At 40.1% G+C, this 19,488-nt stretch overlaps 3 protein-coding genes across 4 annotated transcripts; 1 reads left to right on the top strand and 2 right to left on the bottom strand.

Moving 5' to 3' along the window:
* Positions 1–355: 355 nt before the first annotated feature.
* snip1 (Smad nuclear interacting protein) lies at positions 356–3,364 on the bottom strand. The gene is made up of 4 exons (XM_056445010.1): positions 3,090–3,364; positions 2,709–2,841; positions 1,441–1,970; positions 356–1,274 (listed from the first exon to the last, which is right to left on the bottom strand). Exons 1-4 carry the CDS (start codon positions 3,248–3,250, stop codon positions 1,019–1,021), a joined length of 1,080 nt encoding a protein of 359 aa, XP_056300985.1. The 5' UTR covers positions 3,251–3,364; the 3' UTR covers positions 356–1,018.
* Positions 2,819–6,626, top strand: dnali1 (dynein, axonemal, light intermediate chain 1). 2 transcript variants are annotated; one of them, XM_056445012.1, is made up of 7 exons: positions 2,819–2,867; positions 3,759–3,843; positions 4,329–4,468; positions 4,544–4,713; positions 4,954–5,132; positions 5,932–6,096; positions 6,195–6,626. In XM_056445012.1, the coding sequence occupies exons 2-7, from the start codon at positions 3,769–3,771 to the stop codon at positions 6,228–6,230; spliced, it is 765 nt and encodes a 254-aa protein (XP_056300987.1). In that variant the 5' UTR covers positions 2,819–2,867; positions 3,759–3,768; the 3' UTR covers positions 6,231–6,626. The 2 variants fall into 2 exon arrangements, with proteins under 2 accessions (XP_056300987.1, XP_056300986.1); XM_056445011.1 differs by having other exon boundaries at positions 2,839–2,867; positions 3,756–3,843.
* A 1,677-nt stretch (positions 6,627–8,303) lies between these two features.
* Positions 8,304–18,643, bottom strand: gnl2 (guanine nucleotide binding protein-like 2 (nucleolar)). Its single transcript, XM_056444921.1, has 16 exons — positions 18,463–18,643; positions 18,013–18,097; positions 17,805–17,899; positions 16,291–16,430; positions 15,000–15,184; positions 14,778–14,844; positions 14,531–14,689; positions 14,297–14,410; positions 13,298–13,426; positions 12,549–12,653; positions 11,573–11,731; positions 11,188–11,295; positions 10,606–11,081; positions 9,353–9,441; positions 8,984–9,063; positions 8,304–8,804 (listed from the first exon to the last, which is right to left on the bottom strand). Exons 1-16 carry the CDS (start codon positions 18,524–18,526, stop codon positions 8,661–8,663), a joined length of 2,199 nt encoding a protein of 732 aa, XP_056300896.1. The 5' UTR covers positions 18,527–18,643; the 3' UTR covers positions 8,304–8,660.
* Between the last annotated feature and the right edge of the window lie 845 nt (positions 18,644–19,488).

The raw sequence follows: 19,488 nt of genomic DNA, 5'->3' as shown, positions 1-19,488 counted from the left end.
AATCGTGTTGTCTCTTGCTTCCCTTGTAGTCATGTCTATTTTTGTGTGTATCTACTCCCACTTAAATTGAATTAAAAGACCCAGCATACAGTGCCGTTAGTGAGAACTTAGTGATTTCACTCAACAAGGATCCCACCCTGGAGGCCTTATGCACACTAAAGGCCAGCCGAGTTAAACCAAATACAACAAAAAAGTAGCATCAAAGATGTATAAATGTGTCCAGTAAATAAAAACATGCAATGCATAAATTTAACATTTTTATTCATCTGTAATAGAAAAATGTAAAAATAAACCCAAAAAAACGTGTACACAAAGCTCTGATGACGTGCCTACATTAAAACTCTTGAGTCCAATCCAAATTTCCGCTGTCTTTATTTACAGTACATGAATGAAAATTGACTGAATGCTGTCGGCTTCCAAACAGACACAAATAAAAAAGGGGAAGTCTGTAAATACACACAGCGTTGGTGCAAGGAAACACAAAACAGCATCAACATTTTTTGTTCCTGCACTACAAAAGCAAAAAAAGAAAAGGGCAATGTCATTACAAGTTGTATGTGTGTAATGTTTTACTGACAATATGCGATTCACATTCCACATATCGTACATTGACAGACAGCTGGAACATAAAGAGAGTAATCTTCTGCTAAACTTTGTACTGAGTGCTGTGATCCAAAAATATATAATTAACTATTGTATTTAGCAAGATCGTTATCTGGCACCGAGCACTGTATTGAGCACTGTATTGTGAGCCCTGTCGGACGTGCGATCAGTCATGCGTCACACAGACTTTAGACAATCAACCTGAGAGTAGGAAGTGTTCTTTGAGACATTTGTGGCAGGTTTAAGCAACAGTTCAGTAATTACAGAATATACAAACCAGCCTCGTTCCATCATTGTAATAAAGTCGCACATTTACCAGTTCCATTACGTGTTCAATTCCCCACCGCTATTTGTTCAACATTGATTATGATATTGTAAAATCTGAAGCTACTTGGGGATACGTCGCGGGAACAATTTACTCATCGAGACCCTCGTCGTCGTCCTCTTCCCCCTTGACGTCGACCTCGCTTGTATCTGAAAACTCATGCAGGAGGACGTACTCGCGGCTGCTGAAGCCAAACTTGATCACGTCTTTTTCTTTGAGCTCGTAATAGCGCTGGGCTTCGATGCGCTGATTGTTCAGGTAGGTGCCGTTGCCGGAACCCAGGTCAATGATGTACGGCCTTACCCTGCGACCACTGGTGCCGTTGTCACGCGTAAACGCCATCAGTCTACAGAAACACAGACGGAGACAGAAAGTGTTACTGACACAGCAACAAAATCATCTCGGTGTAACACAACATGGAGTGGAATTTTGTCCAAATCAGGCGGATTGAAGTTGAGCTTTTCTGAATCACAGCAAAATATAACACAGCAGCTGACAAATGTTTTTCTTACCGATATTGGAAAACTGCATGTTGCTTGGAGCAGGATGGGTGGTCAATGGGGATATCAGCAATTTTGCGCTCACGCCCCAACAAATAGGCACTCTGTCTGTGAATGTACATGACGGGAAGGGGCTCGTCATTCTTGAACGGGTACAGCCGCCATCTGCGCTTCGGAATGCGAGCCTCGGCTGGCTCATTGTACTTGATCACCACCCCCCGGAATGTGTTTGTGTCTTCGGTTAGGGCGCCCGACAGCCCAAAGTTGGGCTTCTCTTTCTGAACAGGTGGCTCAATCCTTCCTTCGGACTCGCCCATGTCTGGTTCTTGATTTTCTTCGCGCTGCTGGCGGTTTTCTCTGCGCTGCTCATCGTGCTGCCGTCTTTCAGCTTGCTGAGAGGCGAGTGCGCCTCGCTCTCTCGGTCGGTCTCTGCCGCTCTCTCTCTCCCGCGGCCTGTCAGATTCCCACCTGCTCCGCCGCTCCTCTGGCTGATCGTTTCTTCTCCGCCGCTCATCGCCACCAGCCCGATGCTCCTCCCGCTCCTGGAAGAGTTTTGGTAAGAAGATGAGCATTAGTCCAGGACACGCTTGCGGTTACGGTGGTTTAGAGGCATTCCCATACATATTCTGTATTCAGTCGGAGTGTATGACGGTAGATTTGTGCGAAACTAGGCGTTTTGGCTGCAAATCAAAAATATTTGCTCTCAACAAAAAAAAACTACGAGTTTGGACATAGTGGATACGCTGCTGAATGCGCCAGGAGTTTCTATTGGTGGATCCACCATTCAGCAGCGTCCAAACTCAACTTGTAGCTTTTTTGGGACCACATTTCTAGTTTTACAAGCAAATCGAACGCCATTTATTTTCAGTTTATGTATTTTTTACTTTTAAACGAGAAATTTGCTATCAAAAAACCTTTTTGTTTGTTTGTGTAATAAAGAAACAAATATAACTTCATAGGTGTGGCCATCGTTATGTCATCACTGTCGCTGGCATTTGACACCGACGACTGTTTTTCTACTGGCATATGCCACTTATAACATCACATTGACATACACCACCACTTAGTTAAGATGGCTAATTATGAGACTTTTTTCCAAAGCCGTGAATTGGCATGTTATGGTACCGTTGTGCACACTATGCGACTGGTTATCATTAGAAGCCAGTAGCCATTATAATACCTGTATCAAAAAGGCTCACAACCTAACATTATGTCATTCCAGCAGCAGTGTGAGGTACATATAACAATCACTTTTCAATCTCTATTAAACACGTAATCACCCCCTTTATCTTGACATCAGCGCCGCTATGTGTGGGCAAGCGACCTCTTCTGTTTCTGGGAGATCTGCTGCCTCGTCTGACTGGAGAAGTCTCTCTCCGACCTGGTGAACGGTCTTTCGTCCTGGCGGGCGATCTACACGAAGAACGCAACAAACGAGGGTTAGTCGCGGCTCACGTTTTCATTCGGGTTTTGTACGCCGAGCTGGGTTTATAAAAAGACTAAGTTACCGGACAAAATACTTATTTATTTTTTTAAGCTGCGAAAGAGTCAAGTCAAGGACCAACGCATTTCTTGTGTCCGTCAAAGTTTTTAAAAAACACAGCATAACTAAAAGCACGTGGTGAAAACTAAGTCATATGGTGACTATTGTTCCAACATACCTGCTCGCTCTTCTCCTCTGTGGACTGGAGTTGCCGCTGGATCTGGACCTCGAGCGGCGTGATGTCTGTGGCCTAACCGGGCTCACTTGCTCCTGCTTTATCTTCACTTTGGGCTCCCGCTCCGATGACTCCCTTCTCCTGTGACGCTTTTCTTTGGTCATTCTAACATACGTCTCAAAATATAAGAGATATTTAGCTAAACGCACATCGCCGTCCAACCGAAAGGACGTTTAAAAACAAAAGCCAAGTCGCGATTACAAAACTTCGACTGTTGTGTTCACTTCCGCTTCCTGTGGTACGCCGATAAACTCTGTTACCACGGACACAACCAACTTCCCCCTAAGGTTCCGTGTCAATGAGTCCCCTTTACGGTATGTTGAATGAAGCTGGTGTTTAGAAAACATTTCCATTAAAAATCCTTGGGCACATTTAAGACGTAAAAGGAAACTATGGAAACCCAGAATCCCTTCAGCTGTTTCCTCGTGTTGATTATTTTATATATATTTAACACGTCAAGAAAATGAACAGAAAAAAAACCGTCGACTCCACTCGGACCACTGGAAATGGTACACCGAGATGATGTTACCATGACAACTCAAACTTTTCATTAATAAAGCACATCGGTATTCGTGTAACTTCACCTCAAATCCAGCTTTATAATCCTAGCAGAGAACTAACAATGGCGACACCGACCGAGTCTCTCCTGAAATACGATTCTCCTGTTTCGATCAGCATCGACCGGAAATCATTTAAGGTGAGTTTACAAAGTACGAAAGAGTAAGTTAGTTAACAAGTAGTAAACGCTGGCTCTTTGTGGCAAACAGGGAGGAAGAATACAGGACATCAATACACAATCAAAGAGTATTTATAAACGATTCACAAACAGTTAGTGGAAAACATAATATACTTAAAGAGCTTAAAGTCATGAGTCATGTATGTTTATTTAAGCTATCAGGTACGAGAGGTAACAGCTAGCTCGTGCTGTCTCGTCAATTATGTCATGCTGAAGGGTGTTGTTAGGCCCAACTACTGTTACTAGCTTACTGTCCTTTCTTATACCCGGCCCTGCTTGGATGTAATGCACTCACACAGGTCTGTCAATGTAAGTGAATTACAATGCAGTGTATGAAAACGGTAGGCCTATCAGCCATTATTTAAAACGTATATACTTTTATTAGGACAGGTGATGCAAAGGACATGCAATATATAATGTGTTAAATAAACTTATTTTCACGACAGGAACGTGGTTTGAAAGTAAGCACCCAGCAGCCTGAACACTCTGGGTGTCTCCCTGTCCCACCTCCTCCGAAGCCAAAATCAGCACCTGATGCTTCCAGGCAGGAAAATCAAAAGATGCTGAACTCCCTCCTTCCACCCAGGTAGAGCTCCCACCATCAACAATATATCATTCAAAAAGTACAATTACCACACACTCTCAACGTCTGCCACTGCAGGGAATGGATGGAGGGAAACCAACTGTGGATGCAGCAAGTGTCGAGTGCACCGTGTACCAGAACAGCCGTGATTCAACTTGAGGAACTGCTGGACAAAAAGCTGGCGCAAAAACAGGCCAAAGAAACAGGAATCTGTCACATCCGCAGGGAAATATATTCCCAGTGCTTTGGTAAGGCGGAGGCGAAGATGCTGGTGATCGCTGTGGTGCAATGACGGATCAATGCACCGACTTATACATCCAGGATACATACAGAGTTTAAAGACATGTATTACAGTTTGTTTTGGGATCAATATAGCTGGATTGATATTTTTTTGTTTTTTATGACTGAACCATGTTCCTATTTTTCAATGAAAGCACAGTTTCTACCCACATCAACATTAGCTTAGTTGTCCTAATTTTCTATTTCAGATGAGCTGCTCAGACAGGTGACCATCAACTGCACTGAGAGGGGTCTGGTGTTGCTGAGGGTCAGAGATGAGATTCAAATGACTATTGATGCCTACCAGACACTGTATGAGAGCAGCATGGCTTTTGGAATGAGGAAGGCTCTGAGGGCTGAACAGGGCAAGACTGACATGGAGAAAATTGTAAGGGCATTTAGTCATTTATTATGACTGGCAACAACTAAACTGCATAAGGGGTACGAGGACCCAACAGCTTACATTTTTGCAACACTTAATGGATAACAGTTTTTTTGTTAATGTTTATCATCCAAAGCATAGGTATACAGGACTGTCTCAGAAAATTAGAATATTGTGATAAAGTTCTTTATTTTCTGTAATGCAATTAAAGAAACAAAAATGTCATGCATTCTGGATTCATTACAAATCAACTGAAATATTGCAAGCCTTTTATTCTTTTAATATTGCTGATTATGGCTTACAGTTTAAGAAAACTCAAATATCCTATTTCTAAATATTAGAATATCATGAAAAAATATACTAGTAGGGTATTAAACAAATCATAATTATGAATCGTATTAACTCAAACACCTGGAAACACATTTTCTAATGTTTGATTTTGTTTTGCTGTTATAAATCTTTTTTTTACTTGGTCTGAGGAAATATTCAAATTTTATGAGATAGGATTTTAGAGTTTTCTTAAGCTGTAAGCCATAATCAGCAATATTAAAAGAATAAAAGGCTTGCAATATTTCAGTTGATTTGTAATGAATCCAGAATGCATGACATTTTTGTTTTTTTAATTGCATTACAGAAAATAAAGAACTTTATCACAATATTCTAATTTTCTGAGACAGTCTTGTATATTGATGAACTGTTTTTCAGTAAGGCATCCAGCAGAGAGCACCATTGTCTCTGTAAAATAAGGATGGTGGAAGTGATCTTTGCATAATTTACTTACAAGTTTTTCTTTTGTTATGCCTAGAATTCTGATCTGGAAAAGGAGAATCAAGCCATAAAGCAGCAAATGATGGACGACGGAGCCAACCATGATAATATAATAAAGAGAGAAAATGAAAAGCGACAGTTGGAGGAAAAGAAGAATACTGAAGAGATTCAGTTCCTGAAGAAAGCAAACCAGCAGCTGAAGGTGATGTTTCTTTTTAGTAAAACAAATCATTATTTTAAGATTCAGAACCAATCGCAGCTTTGTCATCTTAAGATTTTTATGTTTGTCTTCCTGTTCAGGACCAAATGCTATCGATCATTTCATCAAAGAAGTAATTTCGCCAAACAAAAACGGGAGTAGTATACACTTTACAGCCCCCACAAATGCACTAATGTGCACGTGCACATATGGGGGCGTGGTATGCAAATTAAATGTAAATTTTTACAAATTTTAATTAAAAAAGATTATTAAATAAAAGTGTTAAAATGTGTATGTTATTTGTATGGGTTGTTTTAGTCTTTTATAAGTCCTTTTTGCTGTGCCTTTATTATCAATATATGGCTGTTTTTCGAGAATTAGTAGTGTTGCAGGAGTGTGTGGCCAAATATTTGTGGGAAAGACAGTGTCTGCATGACCTGAGGAGTTGGGAGGAGGAGGAGGAGGAGGAGGAGGGGGCCCTTGTGTTAATGTCCACTGACAAACGTATCTGGAATATTAAATAAAAGTTTTAAAATGTGTTTGTGGTTTGTATGTGTTGTTGTATTAGTCTTTTATAAGTCCTTTTATTACATTACATTACATGTCATTTAGCAGACGCTTTTATCCAAAGCGACTTACAATAAGTGCATCAACCTAGAGTACAAACTAAGAACAACAAGAATACAGAAAGTAACATTTCCTCAACATAGTCGAACGACAAAAGTACCACAATAAGAGCTATTTAAGTGCCACTGAAGTGCTAATCTCTGTTTTAATCCAGATATAGTTGGAAAAGATGTGTTTTTAGTTTCCGGTGAAAGCTGTAGAGACTTTTTGCTGTGCCTTTATTATCAATATATGGCTGTTTTTTCGAGAATTAGTAGTAGTGCTGCTGCAATGTGTGGTCTAAGGCTTTGGGACAGCTGGTAGTGTATGCATGGCCTGAGGAGGTTGGGGAGGGAGGTGCGTGTGTTCATGTCCGATGATAATCACAGACTCGCCGGCTCCATCGCTGTATGTATGTCACTGATTCTTGAGATAAGGGACAAAACTACTTTTGAAACCTAAAAAACTCAAATGGGCAGCACATTCATTTGGAATTGATTTTCTTATAAACACAGGTCTGACCTAACAAACCCTGTAAAGGAACAAGTTTTTATAAAATCACTTTTTATACATAATGACGTTTATCCAATTTGTGTGGTGACATTTGTCAACTCCATCTGATGCATTAGAAATCATTTTATTTTAATTTAAATGATTCAGTGACACTTTTAATTATTTACATATCTAATAATAGTGTGCCTACTCCTAGTTAAATATTGATGGTTAAGTGATAAAAAACATTGTATTCCCTTTTTTATTAGTTTTCAGTTGAGGAAAAAAACCTTAATTTTGTTATTTATTTTTAAAATGTAACATATTTAATCCGTGGTTATATGCAGTTAAGACACCACTGCATGTAGTCCATGCAATGTTTTAGTGAATTAACTTAATAAAATGAACAGAAGTAAAAGGCATTTTTTTTTAAAAGACAAAAGCACACGAGAAATTCATGTGTTTTCAGTCCCTCTATGCTTGGATTATAAGTGCATTTAACTGTTTAAGGACAAACTTAAAACTTATTAGCAAAGTCAATGAACTATGCAGGATCCAGAATCCTCTGAGTGTGTGTGTGCTACGAGACCATTCATTTAGACTAGAGAAATGGCACGCATAACATAAACAGGCCAAACAGTGGGCTCCTCCATACTCTGCACTAGTGGACTATCTGGAGGGGTGTCAACTTCCTGCCTTGACCTTCTTGACCTTTTCTGAGCTTTCCTCCAATACTTCCTGCAGTGCCTCTGTTCCCTTGGTCCTAATTCTCCTATTTTTCTGATTTTTTTGTTTTGGACCTTGTTCTTCCACCTTTGTCTCCTCTTCTCTAGATTGTCCCTTCTGCTGTCTGAATCACTGTCTATTCTCTGTCTTCTTTTTCTTTGCTCGTCCACTGACAGTTTGCATCTCGCCATGTCTGCCAACAGTACAGATAAAAGCAATACATATAAATTAATATCTGTGTTGATCATATATTTTATGCTAATCAGTCAGTTTTGAATAAGTATTATGCCGCTTTATGTATTCGGTTACACTTTATAAAGCCTCATAATAATATGTATGTATTTATTACATTTTTAATGACTTTTCTTTGCAATTAGAACCTATGACCCAATTAACAAGTTTTTTATTATAGCATGGCATGACGAGTACAGTGAACCAAAACGGTACCTCTCTCTTGAACACCAAGAGAGCTTTACACCTGTAAATGATGAATTAAATGTCATTCAAAAACAGTCCTCGGTTGAAGGGGAAAAGAAAGTTAAAAAGGAAAGATAAAAATGTCCTTTTCCCAGAGGGACACAAGGTCAAGATAAGGCATGAAGTGGCCACTTGATAAAGACCATTTAACACTTAGCGTAGAGTTGATAGAAGATGGAATGCGGACTATCAATACAAGTGTGGCCTTTTTGGAAAGTTTCAAAAAAGATTTATTCCATCGATTTATTGTATTTTACGACTCCAGTCTAGTGCTTTGGTCTTTTGGCCTTTTGGCCTGCTGTGGCTGAGACGGGGATCCTTCTGTTCTTGTTCTTGTTCTTCACGTTGTGCGTTTCGTAATAGCGTGCGCCGACTTTCTTGACCTTCTGCGCACGGTCCATTGCTCTTCTCTGTAGATTGATAAAGAGAACGGAGGGAAATCATGAGCTTCTCCATTTCATTCCTGTAAATAAAGTCCACTATATACATTTTAAAAATCTACAATGTACTTAATAAAAGTAACAGAAGTTGATCAAACACGTCGACACGAGAGAGATCCGTTTGACGTGGGAGGAGAAACACTGCATACCTGTTTTGACGTCAGTCTGTGGGATGGGGTGGACTCCTCGTCATCCTCAGCTTTCCTCTTTTTGCTCTTCTGGTTTGCATCTGAATCCAAACAGAGTGACATGTGATTCAGTGCTTGGCTGGATCTCAAATGTCAACCTGATCAACCCATTCTGTGAGGCTACAGGCAAATACCACACTAATCACTATTAATTATTAAATGTGTCAAACTTGGGGAAATACATCATCATCATCATGTCAGTAAGATGGCATGCTTGTGTGCTTTACATTTAGTTTCTTTAGTTGGAACCCTAATCAGGTCTGCTCCATCTTCCAAAAAGTCCATTCTACCATACGCACCATACAAAGTCATGACAAACATGTCGACTACCTTTTTTCTGTGATTCCTTTGCTGCCGCCGCCGCCGCTTGTTTGGTCTTGATGTCCGTGAGCGCTTTGTCGGACAGCGCCTTGGGTATCCTGTGCAAAGAAAAACAGAAGTAAATAAATTCCTAACATAGCACATGGTTGTGATACTGTAGTAACGAACAGTGATTATCTATGCAGGTAGTTCTTGACTTGTGTGGGCTTGAATTCAACGAGAGATTAGAGAACACAAAGCCATGGAGAAGTTATGGAAACAGGCCACCGGTTAGAGATGCATTTTAAAAAGGGCGCTCATCTTTAGGGGATTTAAATGCTGGTTAGCACGGACCACATACAACGCGTGGCATCTCTCTGCCTTACAACTTCATATTACGTTACTGGATACAATAATTTGGGGCAAAACAAAATGTAGCCCTGATAATATATTTTGATAAGATAGATGATAATATAATGTATATATATATATATAATAATGTAGCCCCGTCTACAATAAGATTTGGGTTTTCCAATTGATTTAGTGATCTGTTGTCATTATTTCCTGGTGTGTGAGACCAACAGCCAATCCGGCCTCACTGTCAGGTGGAGGGGCGTGGCCTAAGCAGAGGTATTGTTGTGAAATAGGTGACAGCAACAGCTGTTGAGCTGCTTGAAAGTAATTGTGGGACAACTAAGGGCTGATGAAGAGTTAGCACCTGTATTGATCGACACCAGCTAAAGATCAGTGTGTTTGTTGTATGATACCCAGTGACTACATGTTACATAAGTATTGTAGCTTATCGCGATTAGCATTTAGCCTGACATGTATTAGTCTACCCCAGGAGAAAATGAATCATAATTCAATGCCCAATCTTGTGATATGCGAAGGTATGCGCTCTACCGAGTGCCCGTTCTAGTCCAGTGTTTCCCCTACCATTATTACAGGGTGGTCTCCACCCGCCACCCTGTAATTTTCGTCTACCGGGGGGGTGGGGGTGCTAGTGAGCACACTCTCACTAGCACCCCCCGTTATATTATTGAGGTTCATTAGAAAGGAGAGAGAGTTATATACATTTTGTGGGGTTTTGTTGCATTGGGGACTGGTATCATATTTTGTTTTGTGAATAAATATTCAGCTGCGTGCAATATTAAACAGTTGGCTGCACCGTCCCTCTTTTAAACATTACCCAGGACCCCGCCCATAGTACATCTGCCATAGCTACATGGGCCGGGTGTTACAAAAGGAAATATCTCAGTGAGGTTTGGAGGAGAGAGACAAACCTGATTTCAGAGAAGCGTTTGAACCTGGCCCGGTCCAGGAAATGCTTGTACTTGGAGATCTTCTCGTCCAGCTCACGAATCACCCGCCGTGAACTCTTGTTGACGTTTGCTTTGCCAGTCTGAGAGGTTGTGTCCTCGGTCTTTCCGTCAGTCGGTTCAACATCGGGCCCAGCTCCCCCATCTCCCTCGCCACCCTCCTCTTCGTCATTGTCTTCCTCGCTATCAGAGCCAGAGAAGTCAGACAGCTCCAGTTCAGGCATCTCCACGGGAACCAAGTCTTCCTCGTTGAACTCGGGTGCCACGTTGATCTTGCCAAAGTTCTGTCGCACATTAGACAGAATCTTGGTGACCTGCTCCTTCTTTCTCTGCTGCTGTTTCTCATGTTCCTCCAAGACGGCATTCGGATTGTCCGTCTGTTCCTCCTGCACAGTCTCAACTGCCTTTGTGGGTCCTTCAACTAGCAATTGTGCCTTGTGCTAGAAAAAGCACACACACATACAGACACAAAACACAGGTTAACACAGGGCCCAGGTTGGTGCAGATAAAAAGGTATTCACCGATCGTAACAGAATAAACTCTTACCTCAGGATTCGCCGCAGGCCCAGGTGGCTTCACAAAGAAGGGGATACGTCCTCTCTGCCAATCATTCAACACCATTTTGGAGACTGCCGTGATATCTGGCTCACCACCCTGTAGGATTCCAAGAATACATTGCTCGAGTTAAGTATTTATACTGGTGGTTCACATACACTTTGCTATTTAAGTGGAAGACACAACAAGACCTGATGTTTTACGTAAGGATTTCGTGTTGCACTTCACAACATGGAATTCAAATTCGTACTTGTCGGTATACTGATATTATACCGTTATATTATGACATTGTTATAAAATAGATTAAAACTTGAGGCAGAGTAATTTTAAGTAGATCCTGTTCATGCGCAAAGAAGAGCAAGAGGAAGATTCGGACCTTCATAAGTTTCCCAGTACGAAATGCCATCTTCTCAAGGAAGTCTTCAGGAGAGCTCCAACTGGGGATGCGGTAAGTCTTCTGAATGTATTCTGGCTTGGCCCGCTCCAGTACTGCCCCAATGTGCTCCTCTGGGTTCTTGATCTTCTCCACTTGAACCTTTGTGAGGAAACAGAAAAAAGGCGTGCCGTTTAAAGTATGGACCTGCAACCTGTTAGAGGCAATGACTGTGGCCTAAATGTTGAACCTAGGATCTGTAAAAAAATAAAAATAAATGGAGCACACGTATCACACAACTTAAGGAGCGAAATATATACAACTAGAATGGGCACTCGGTAGAGCGCATACCTTCGCATATCACAAGATTGGGCATTGAATTATGAACATTTTGGCATTAGTTGCATGCCAATTGGACAAAAATGTATCGTGCTATGGTAAAAAAAGAGTTTGACCTTTCCATGACCTTGACCTTTGACCCGATTGATCCCAAAATCTAATCAAATGGTCCCCGGATAATAACCAATCATCCCACCAAATTTCATGCGATTCAAGAACATTTTGACCTGTTCATGACCTTTGATCTTGACCTTTGACCCGATCGATCCCAAAATCTAGTCAACTGGTCCCCGGATAATAAACAATCATCCCACCAAATTTCATGCGATTCGGTTCAATACTTTTGAGTTCTGCGAAAGATTTTGACCTGTTCATGACCTTTGACCCGATCGATCCCAAAATCTAATCAACTGGTCCCCGGATAATAAACAATCATCCCACCAAATTTCATGCGATTCGGTTCAATACTTTTTGAGATTTGCGAATAACACGCATACAAATAAATAAATAAATACACGGCGATCAAAACATAACCTTCCGGCATTTTCAATGCGAAGGTAATAAATAAATAAATAAATACACGGCGATCAAAACATAACCTTCTGGCATTTTCAATGCGAAGGTAAAAATAGAGACTTACCACTCCTTTCAGGACAATATCAGTTTCACTGTCATCTGAAGGGTAGACAACACCAGGACAGTCGATGAGGAAGATGCGCCTCATCAAAGTGATGTACTGCCACACCTAAAAAAGAAAGAAAAAAAAAAAGGTTCACATTTGAACGTGGCAAACTTTTTTCAAAATGATCTTTTGGCAGAGAAAAACAAATCCCGTTTTGAATCTGACCAATAACTATGAAAATGGTTTTCTTTCTTTCCTCCACATGCTACAAACTTGTCACATCTTCGACACACTGGGCGAGATTCCTTGATTTGTAGCGACTGTTCTTCAAAACATAAGCGCACTTCCATTTGAACAGACGTAAGAACGGGGGTCCTGGCCGTGCAGCCAGTATGTGGTGTGAAAGAAACAAGAGTTGGCAAAAATACCATTTGCTTCTTTGCTTTGATCCCTTTTTTATTAGTAGTGTATAATACTAGTCAGATCTTTTCATACTCCTTATTATAGGCCCTTACAGTGTCAACATACAGATTTGTTTTTCTTTGGCATAAAAGGTTCAGAGATGTTCAACAATGATCACTCAGCATTTACCCATTAGAATTCAAAATGTTCCTTTAAAACAAAAAAGGATTTCAAAAAAGTTTGCTGTATCCTTTTTTACAGAACCCTGCAGTGCAGTGCTTACTAAACACGTGTTCAGAGTTGCCATACATAGAATCTCATGTTTACATTTTGTTTGAATAGCTGAGAGGAGACATTAAACTTACCTTTGTTTCTCCGGCGAGGGGTGCCACATTGCAGACCTTCTTAGACCGCAGTGTGTTGATGACTGAGCTCTTTCCCACATTAGGGTAGCCAATGAAACCAACACTGATCTGTTTCTTGTCTGAGTGGAGCTGTGGGAGACAAACAACTGTGTCAGAATGTGGTGTTTCCTCAACAACAACAACCTCAGTCTGTCCTCTGTTCATGGAGGTAATTAAAGATGAGGCTCTGTTGCCATTAGCAATAAACCAAGTGAACTTGTCATCTCTCCAGAGCCACAATGTAGTTTTATACAAAACACAAACCCAAAGATATCTGAACAAGGATTTCTCATGTAAACAAGAAACTCACAAAATCTTTTAAAAAGAGAGGTCAAGCTAACTTGTATTTCGGTCCCAGGAGGTGAACTATGAAGGCTGTTTTTGGAACGTTTTCTGTGCCTCTCATAACAGCCTCTTGAAAAAACAATATTCAATTTAACAACAACATACAATTTGAATATCAAACCTGTTCCGATCTTTTTAGTCTGACGCTTTCACAAACACGTTTCATTCCACAGAACGTCAGACGTCATATTGCATGTTCGGGTCTCCTTTTAGAGAGTAGAGCTAATTGTATGTCGGCGTAGCGATATATGTTATAATGTAGTAACGGTTTTACAAATTTGATTAAAGAATTATTCAAAGAAAAGAATTAAAGAAACATCTAATGCCTACTCCATTGAATGCATTTGAACCAGTCTCGGTACTTCAACACATTGATATATATATATATCCATACCTGCAAACTCATGAGGGGTGAAAAAGGTGGGAGGGGGGGGGACCTTTTTTTTTTGTCGCCACACCACATCCACGTTGTTTGATGACACCTCTAAGCTTTTATAACTAGTCTTTTGATTGTTTTGACCGCACATCTAAATAATAATAACAAACGTATTAAGAAAAAAGGTCCTCTGAATAATTCAGTGTTCGCAACAAAGATGTGTTGAATCCTGTGCTCACCTTGCCAAACTGCCTGAGCAGCTGGATGAGGGAGCCCTTACCAAACGAGTTGGTCAGGCTGGCATGGAAAGCCAGAGTGGGGTGCTCCTGGGATAAAATAGCTACCCAGCGTTTCTGGTTAAAAATTAGGTGGAGACAACGAGACATTATTTTATTATCATACTGTGAAAAAATAGACGCAGTCACTCCCAATGAAATGGAAACTAAAGATGAACGTGTTGCATTTGTTCTTACCGTGACCCAGGCGGGGATGAGGTCACACTTGTTTAGAACAAAGATCAGATGTTTCCAGGATTTCTCCTTTTTCATATAGGCCTCGATGCTCTTGGAGCGCGTGCCAATGGGGTCACGGGCATCAAGCACTTGGATGATGACATCAGACGAGTCAATCACCTATCACAAAAAAAAGAGAAAATAAAACGACCCCGGAACATGCCACAACGCTACATTCACGCAATGCTGAGAAAGATGTAAACGTTACCTTGTAAAGTTCTCCCCAGATCCTCTTGGACTGACCCTTTTTGAAGATTTCCTCACGGACTTCAGCACTGGTGCAAAATGAGAATAAAACTAGCATTAGTGCGTGAAATCGTCATAATTAGCAATTAATTATAAATTCTTGAGTTGTAGTCAAATATGTGTTGTGTGACTAAATTAAATTAACCAGTAGTGGCTTGATTATAATATTTTCTGAGAGTCTTACCGAACCCCTGTGTCCTCAGTAACCAGGTCTTTGTCCTTCTCTTCACTGTAGGTCAGGGCTGAAGCCTCAGCCTTTACTACGAGGTCCTTCACATCCTCCACCATGAGATTGGGTCTCTTCCTCTGAGCCTTGGGCCCAAATGTGGTCTTAAAATCTTCCGTGTCGAGAATGTGCACCTTGGCATTCTGCAGGTGTAGAAACAAAGAAAAAGATTAGAATTGCAGCTCGGACTGTTTCTTTTAAACCAACAGTAAGACAAATGATAGCACAGATCCAAATTGTTATAATATGTTAAAGATGACGACAAGTGTTTCTTAGATCTTCATTCGGGTTTTTACTGAACTTGTGTTTACCCAGATAATATAATGGTATGGTGCATATTCTAAGAAGTAATTCAATATGATATGCTTGAACAGCTAAATGGTTCTGCCATTCTAAATAAACAAAACTTCTTCACAGGTTTACTTACTTACACACACACTTATTTTTTCAACGTGTTATATTATTATTGTGTCCTTGTGTGAATTGTCAGAATGGATCTTTTGTGACTGGAAGGTTTGGCCAACCACTCTTCATCGACAGCATGAATGAAAACAAGTGAGGCCACCAATAGATTAACTGATGAGCTACAATGCTGATGTGTATTAAACTATATGGGATGCAGGAGAAAAGGTTTGTGTCAGTGTTACAACCAATTGTTGATAACGTAGATGTGATGTAGTCATTCCAGAGGTTTCAGACAGAATCACAGAACAAATACATACAGTAAACAGAACCAACAAATATGCAACTACCATGCCAGTGAAACAGCGGTTCCATTGCCAGGACTAATTAGGTGTTCCAGTGATTTTCATCACGAGTCATGCCTCTATTGCAACACTGCTATGAGAGGTGGGGGTTTACAGGGTTGTCAGAACCAATTATCTTTAAGGATTCAGCTTGCATGACTATCTGCCAACAGGGCTCTTTGGTTCTTTGAAAATGCATTCCAGTGAAACAGACCCAATATGTTGAACAAGAACAACTGGATGTTACTCAGAATTGAGTTGGTTGTGGGGTGGAAAAGTTAAAGCATCACTGGGTGCAACTCTCCCAAGCCAAGCACAGTGCCAGTCCACTCAGGGTCGGAGAATGAGGATTTTTATGCCAGTGTACGCTAAATACAATTTATAAATTGTTAATTCACACAAACACAAATCTCCTTTGGAGAGCCTTCCTGGGACAAATTGACCATTATAGACAGTACAGAATAAAATAACAGTCAACGGATTTTTCTGTATGTTATACTTACATGAGCTTTGATTCGATCATGCAAGAGGGACATGGGGAGTTTGCTCGGTCTCATCACCACACGATATGGATCTTTCTGCACAGCTCCCATCTCATCTTTGAACTTCTGGAGGGAGGACTGCTTGATCACACGGGTATTTGCTGGGATACAGAAAATACAAAATGTGTAATTCAGATTTCCAATTTTCTTTTTCAAATTCATATTTACAATCCCTCATCAGATAAGTTTCCCTATTTACAAATTATACTCTCCGATGGGTTATTTCAAACTTGGTGATTAAAAGTCCACATTAATTTAACATACGGTTATCAAGAGATGTCTGCCAACATCTGCCATCACATTGAAGCAAATGTCACCATTAACAGTTCAACTACTTTAGGGCTGCAACAACGAATCGATGAAATCGATTATTAAAATAGTTGCCAACGAATTTCATTGTCGATTTGTTATGTCGCGCAATTATTACGGCAGTCACGGAGTCTCAAAAAAGTTGAGTTGAGCACAGAGCGGCGCAGGAAAACAAATAGTGGCGTGGAGGGAGAGGGCAGACAGAACGCTGAGTTGCGAAAGCCAATCAGTGCTGAGCTGCTCCTCCGCTAGTGAATCTAATCCAAATGTCCATGATTAAACATTTTGTTAAAACTCTGTATACATGGGAAAAGTGAGAAGATGTAGTATTTAAACTAACAATGAGAATTCCAAAGCATACCATATATATACCGTTTAAATTAACATTTGAATATAACACATTTGCATTACTTTCCAAAAATGTTGGTATTTTATTAAATTACTTTTTCAGGCCTGGAAATAGCCATTTAAAAATTCCATGACGTTTCCAGGTTTTCCATGACCGTATGAACCCTTTTGAATAAAGGGTTGAAATTACAGTTTTAGTTTTTTTTATCCGATTAATCTAAAAAATAATCAACAGATTAATCGATTATCAGAATAATCGTTAGTTGCAGCCCTAAACTACTTATAGTTAGTAGTTACTATTAGGTTATTCAATACCAGATAGACCTATTATCACAGAGACCAGATACAGCTATTTGAGTCAGCATTAGACTGATATCCTCATCCGTGCATCTCTACTGCCAACACAAAAGGGAGAGAACTAGTTAAGTTGGGCTGAACAGACAATCTTGACAACAAACCACATGAGAAGTAACATACGTTTCTATTTGGGGATTTTATGCCACATATAGAAATATTGTGGCAGAGGTTATGGGGGTATGATGACTTGATAAAATGCAACTTCATAACATGAGCATACCACCCAAGTGAATAAAGAATATCTTGCTACCGGTGCGAGTGGGCAGTCATGCATTAACTGCTATGCTCTTGAAATATATGTTCTATATTGGCAACATAGTCAGGCTATTAAAAAGGTTTTCTTAATTTGTAACAAATATTTGAAACAACAAATCTTAAGCTGGTCCCCTTAAAAGAGGCAAAACAAATACTTAATATCTATGTATACAAAACATAGACAAAAAGTAAGGAAGTACACTTACTAAACCATTTGATGTTTGGTTCCACTCTGGCTACAGTCCCTGGAGTCACTGTGGACTGGAACTGGAAGGGTCTGATGACTTTCCCACGGTTATTACTGGGGGCAGAAGATCAGTCAGTGTGAATATTATATAATTATATATATATATTTATTCGGCCCTTAGAAAACCAGCAGCCCATATAAGAATAATGAAAATATCTATCAATTACCATCTCTGCTTTTGTCTGTACATATTCAGACGTTTGATAGTCGTTCGGTCCCTCAAGTGTCCCCCTCCATCAGCTTTAGCTCGATCTGTGAAATATATGAGACAGTTTATTTAACAATCCAATAGTCCAAGGACCATCAGAGCTGCTTCAGAAGACATCTTATGACACATTAATAACAGCAGACGAAACTTTATTGGATTGACACAAGCCCTTTCCTAAAAATGTTATACTTTAGTGTCCCATTTAAATGGCCTCACGTCAATGCTGTAGCAGCAGCAGAATAGTTCACATAACCTGAATAGTGGGTTTGGTTTTGAAACACTTGCACATGTATTGTCAGTGAATATCTTAAATAACAACAGGTAACTATCAATGTCTTTTTTAAGAAACGTACTATGAACCAGTAAGCAACAGTTAGCATTAGCTGTAAACAAACAGGGTTTAGCTCACCAGGGTTGCTGCTCGACGTCGATTTGTTTATCGAGCTTCTCCCCTTGTAAAGAGGCTTCACCATTTTGACGGCTTAGTTGGCAAAACCTTCCCCGGAAAAAAAAATAAGGAGCACACACGAGGGAGTCTGACAGTCGAGGTTTAGACGATGTTGTTCCCCTCAGCTCCTAATCTTACACCGTACACGTGCTGTTACGGTGAAGCAGGAAAGACGTCATCAGAGGAGCGACGGCGACAAGACAAGAGCCAATAAGAGAGCTCCTGAAACTGACCCGGATGTATGTGTTGTCCACGCTGTATACAATACAGTGGGAACAATTATGAATGTGGAAATAGCTTCATCTGATTTTAAGCAACATGATTATGTGTTCTGGAATTAACTATATATTATGTAAATGTATAATTGATGTGTAAAAGCAAAGTTCCTTGTTATTGCATTATTTAGACGAGTAAGTTGTCAATGTTGGGGGAAATAGAAAAAAACGCTACAGAATCGGAGGTATATTACTGCTCTTCATGTTGTAAAGAAATGCATTGCTATACTCTTCTTATTCCAGAAGAGGGTGCACTAGTGTTTCTATTATGGACGCTAACGTTCTCTGCTGAATATCTGAGGCCTCCCATGCTGACTTTAAACCTTGATTACCCGAGAGCCTGCTGTCTGCAGCTCGAAGTAAATCATGGGGGCCACAGGAGGCACAAGACTTAAAAAAGGAAAATATGTTTTTCGTGATGAAAGAGGCAACATTTTGGCAAGGTTTGGCAAAAAAAAGGCAAGAAAATGAGGGATGTGGCACGGATGTTTATTAATATTGAGGTCATGAGTACAATTTTCTCCATTTTCCCCAAAAAGATTTTTTAAATTGTAGTTATACAGTTAGCTATTCAGTCATATGTTTTCTTAATCTCCACATATTGATGTATACAATTATGAAGGAGAAATTCTGAATCTTTTATTTATTACCAAGTTGGGACCTCAGGATTCTCAGTGGCCTTGCTCATAAAATACAAAATATAGTCAAATCA

Source organism: Pseudoliparis swirei, chromosome 22 (genome assembly GCF_029220125.1).
Source record: "Pseudoliparis swirei isolate HS2019 ecotype Mariana Trench chromosome 22, NWPU_hadal_v1, whole genome shotgun sequence".
Lineage (NCBI taxonomy): Eukaryota > Metazoa > Chordata > Actinopteri > Perciformes > Liparidae > Pseudoliparis > Pseudoliparis swirei.
This window is presented reverse-complemented; position numbering and strand designations above follow the sequence as displayed.

Coding starts and splice junctions, on each gene's coding strand:
- dnali1 (XM_056445012.1), top strand. CDS start 3,769: ATGGCGACACCGACCGAGTCTCTCCTGAAATACGATTCTCCTGTTTCG. Junction 3,844..4,328: donor TCGACCGGAAATCATTTAAG/GTGAGTTTACAA, acceptor TTTTCACGACAG/GAACGTGGTTTGAAAGTAAG. Junction 4,714..4,953: donor AATATATTCCCAGTGCTTTG/GTAAGGCGGAGG, acceptor TTTCTATTTCAG/ATGAGCTGCTCAGACAGGTG.
- snip1 (XM_056445010.1), bottom strand. CDS start 3,250: ATGACCAAAGAAAAGCGTCACAGGAGAAGGGAGTCATCGGAGCGGGAG. Junction 1,971..2,708: donor CTGATGTCAAGATAAAGGGG/GTGATTACGTGT, acceptor AAACTCTTCCAG/GAGCGGGAGGAGCATCGGGC. Junction 1,275..1,440: donor CATGCAGTTTTCCAATATCG/GTAAGAAAAACA, acceptor GTGTTTCTGTAG/ACTGATGGCGTTTACGCGTG.
- gnl2 (XM_056444921.1), bottom strand. CDS start 18,526: ATGGTGAAGCCTCTTTACAAGGGGAGAAGCTCGATAAACAAATCGACG. Junction 14,411..14,530: donor TCATCCCCGCCTGGGTCACG/GTAAGAACAAAT, acceptor ATTTTTAACCAG/AAACGCTGGGTAGCTATTTT. Junction 12,654..13,297: donor CCCTCGCCGGAGAAACAAAG/GTAAGTTTAATG, acceptor TTTCTTTTTTAG/GTGTGGCAGTACATCACTTT.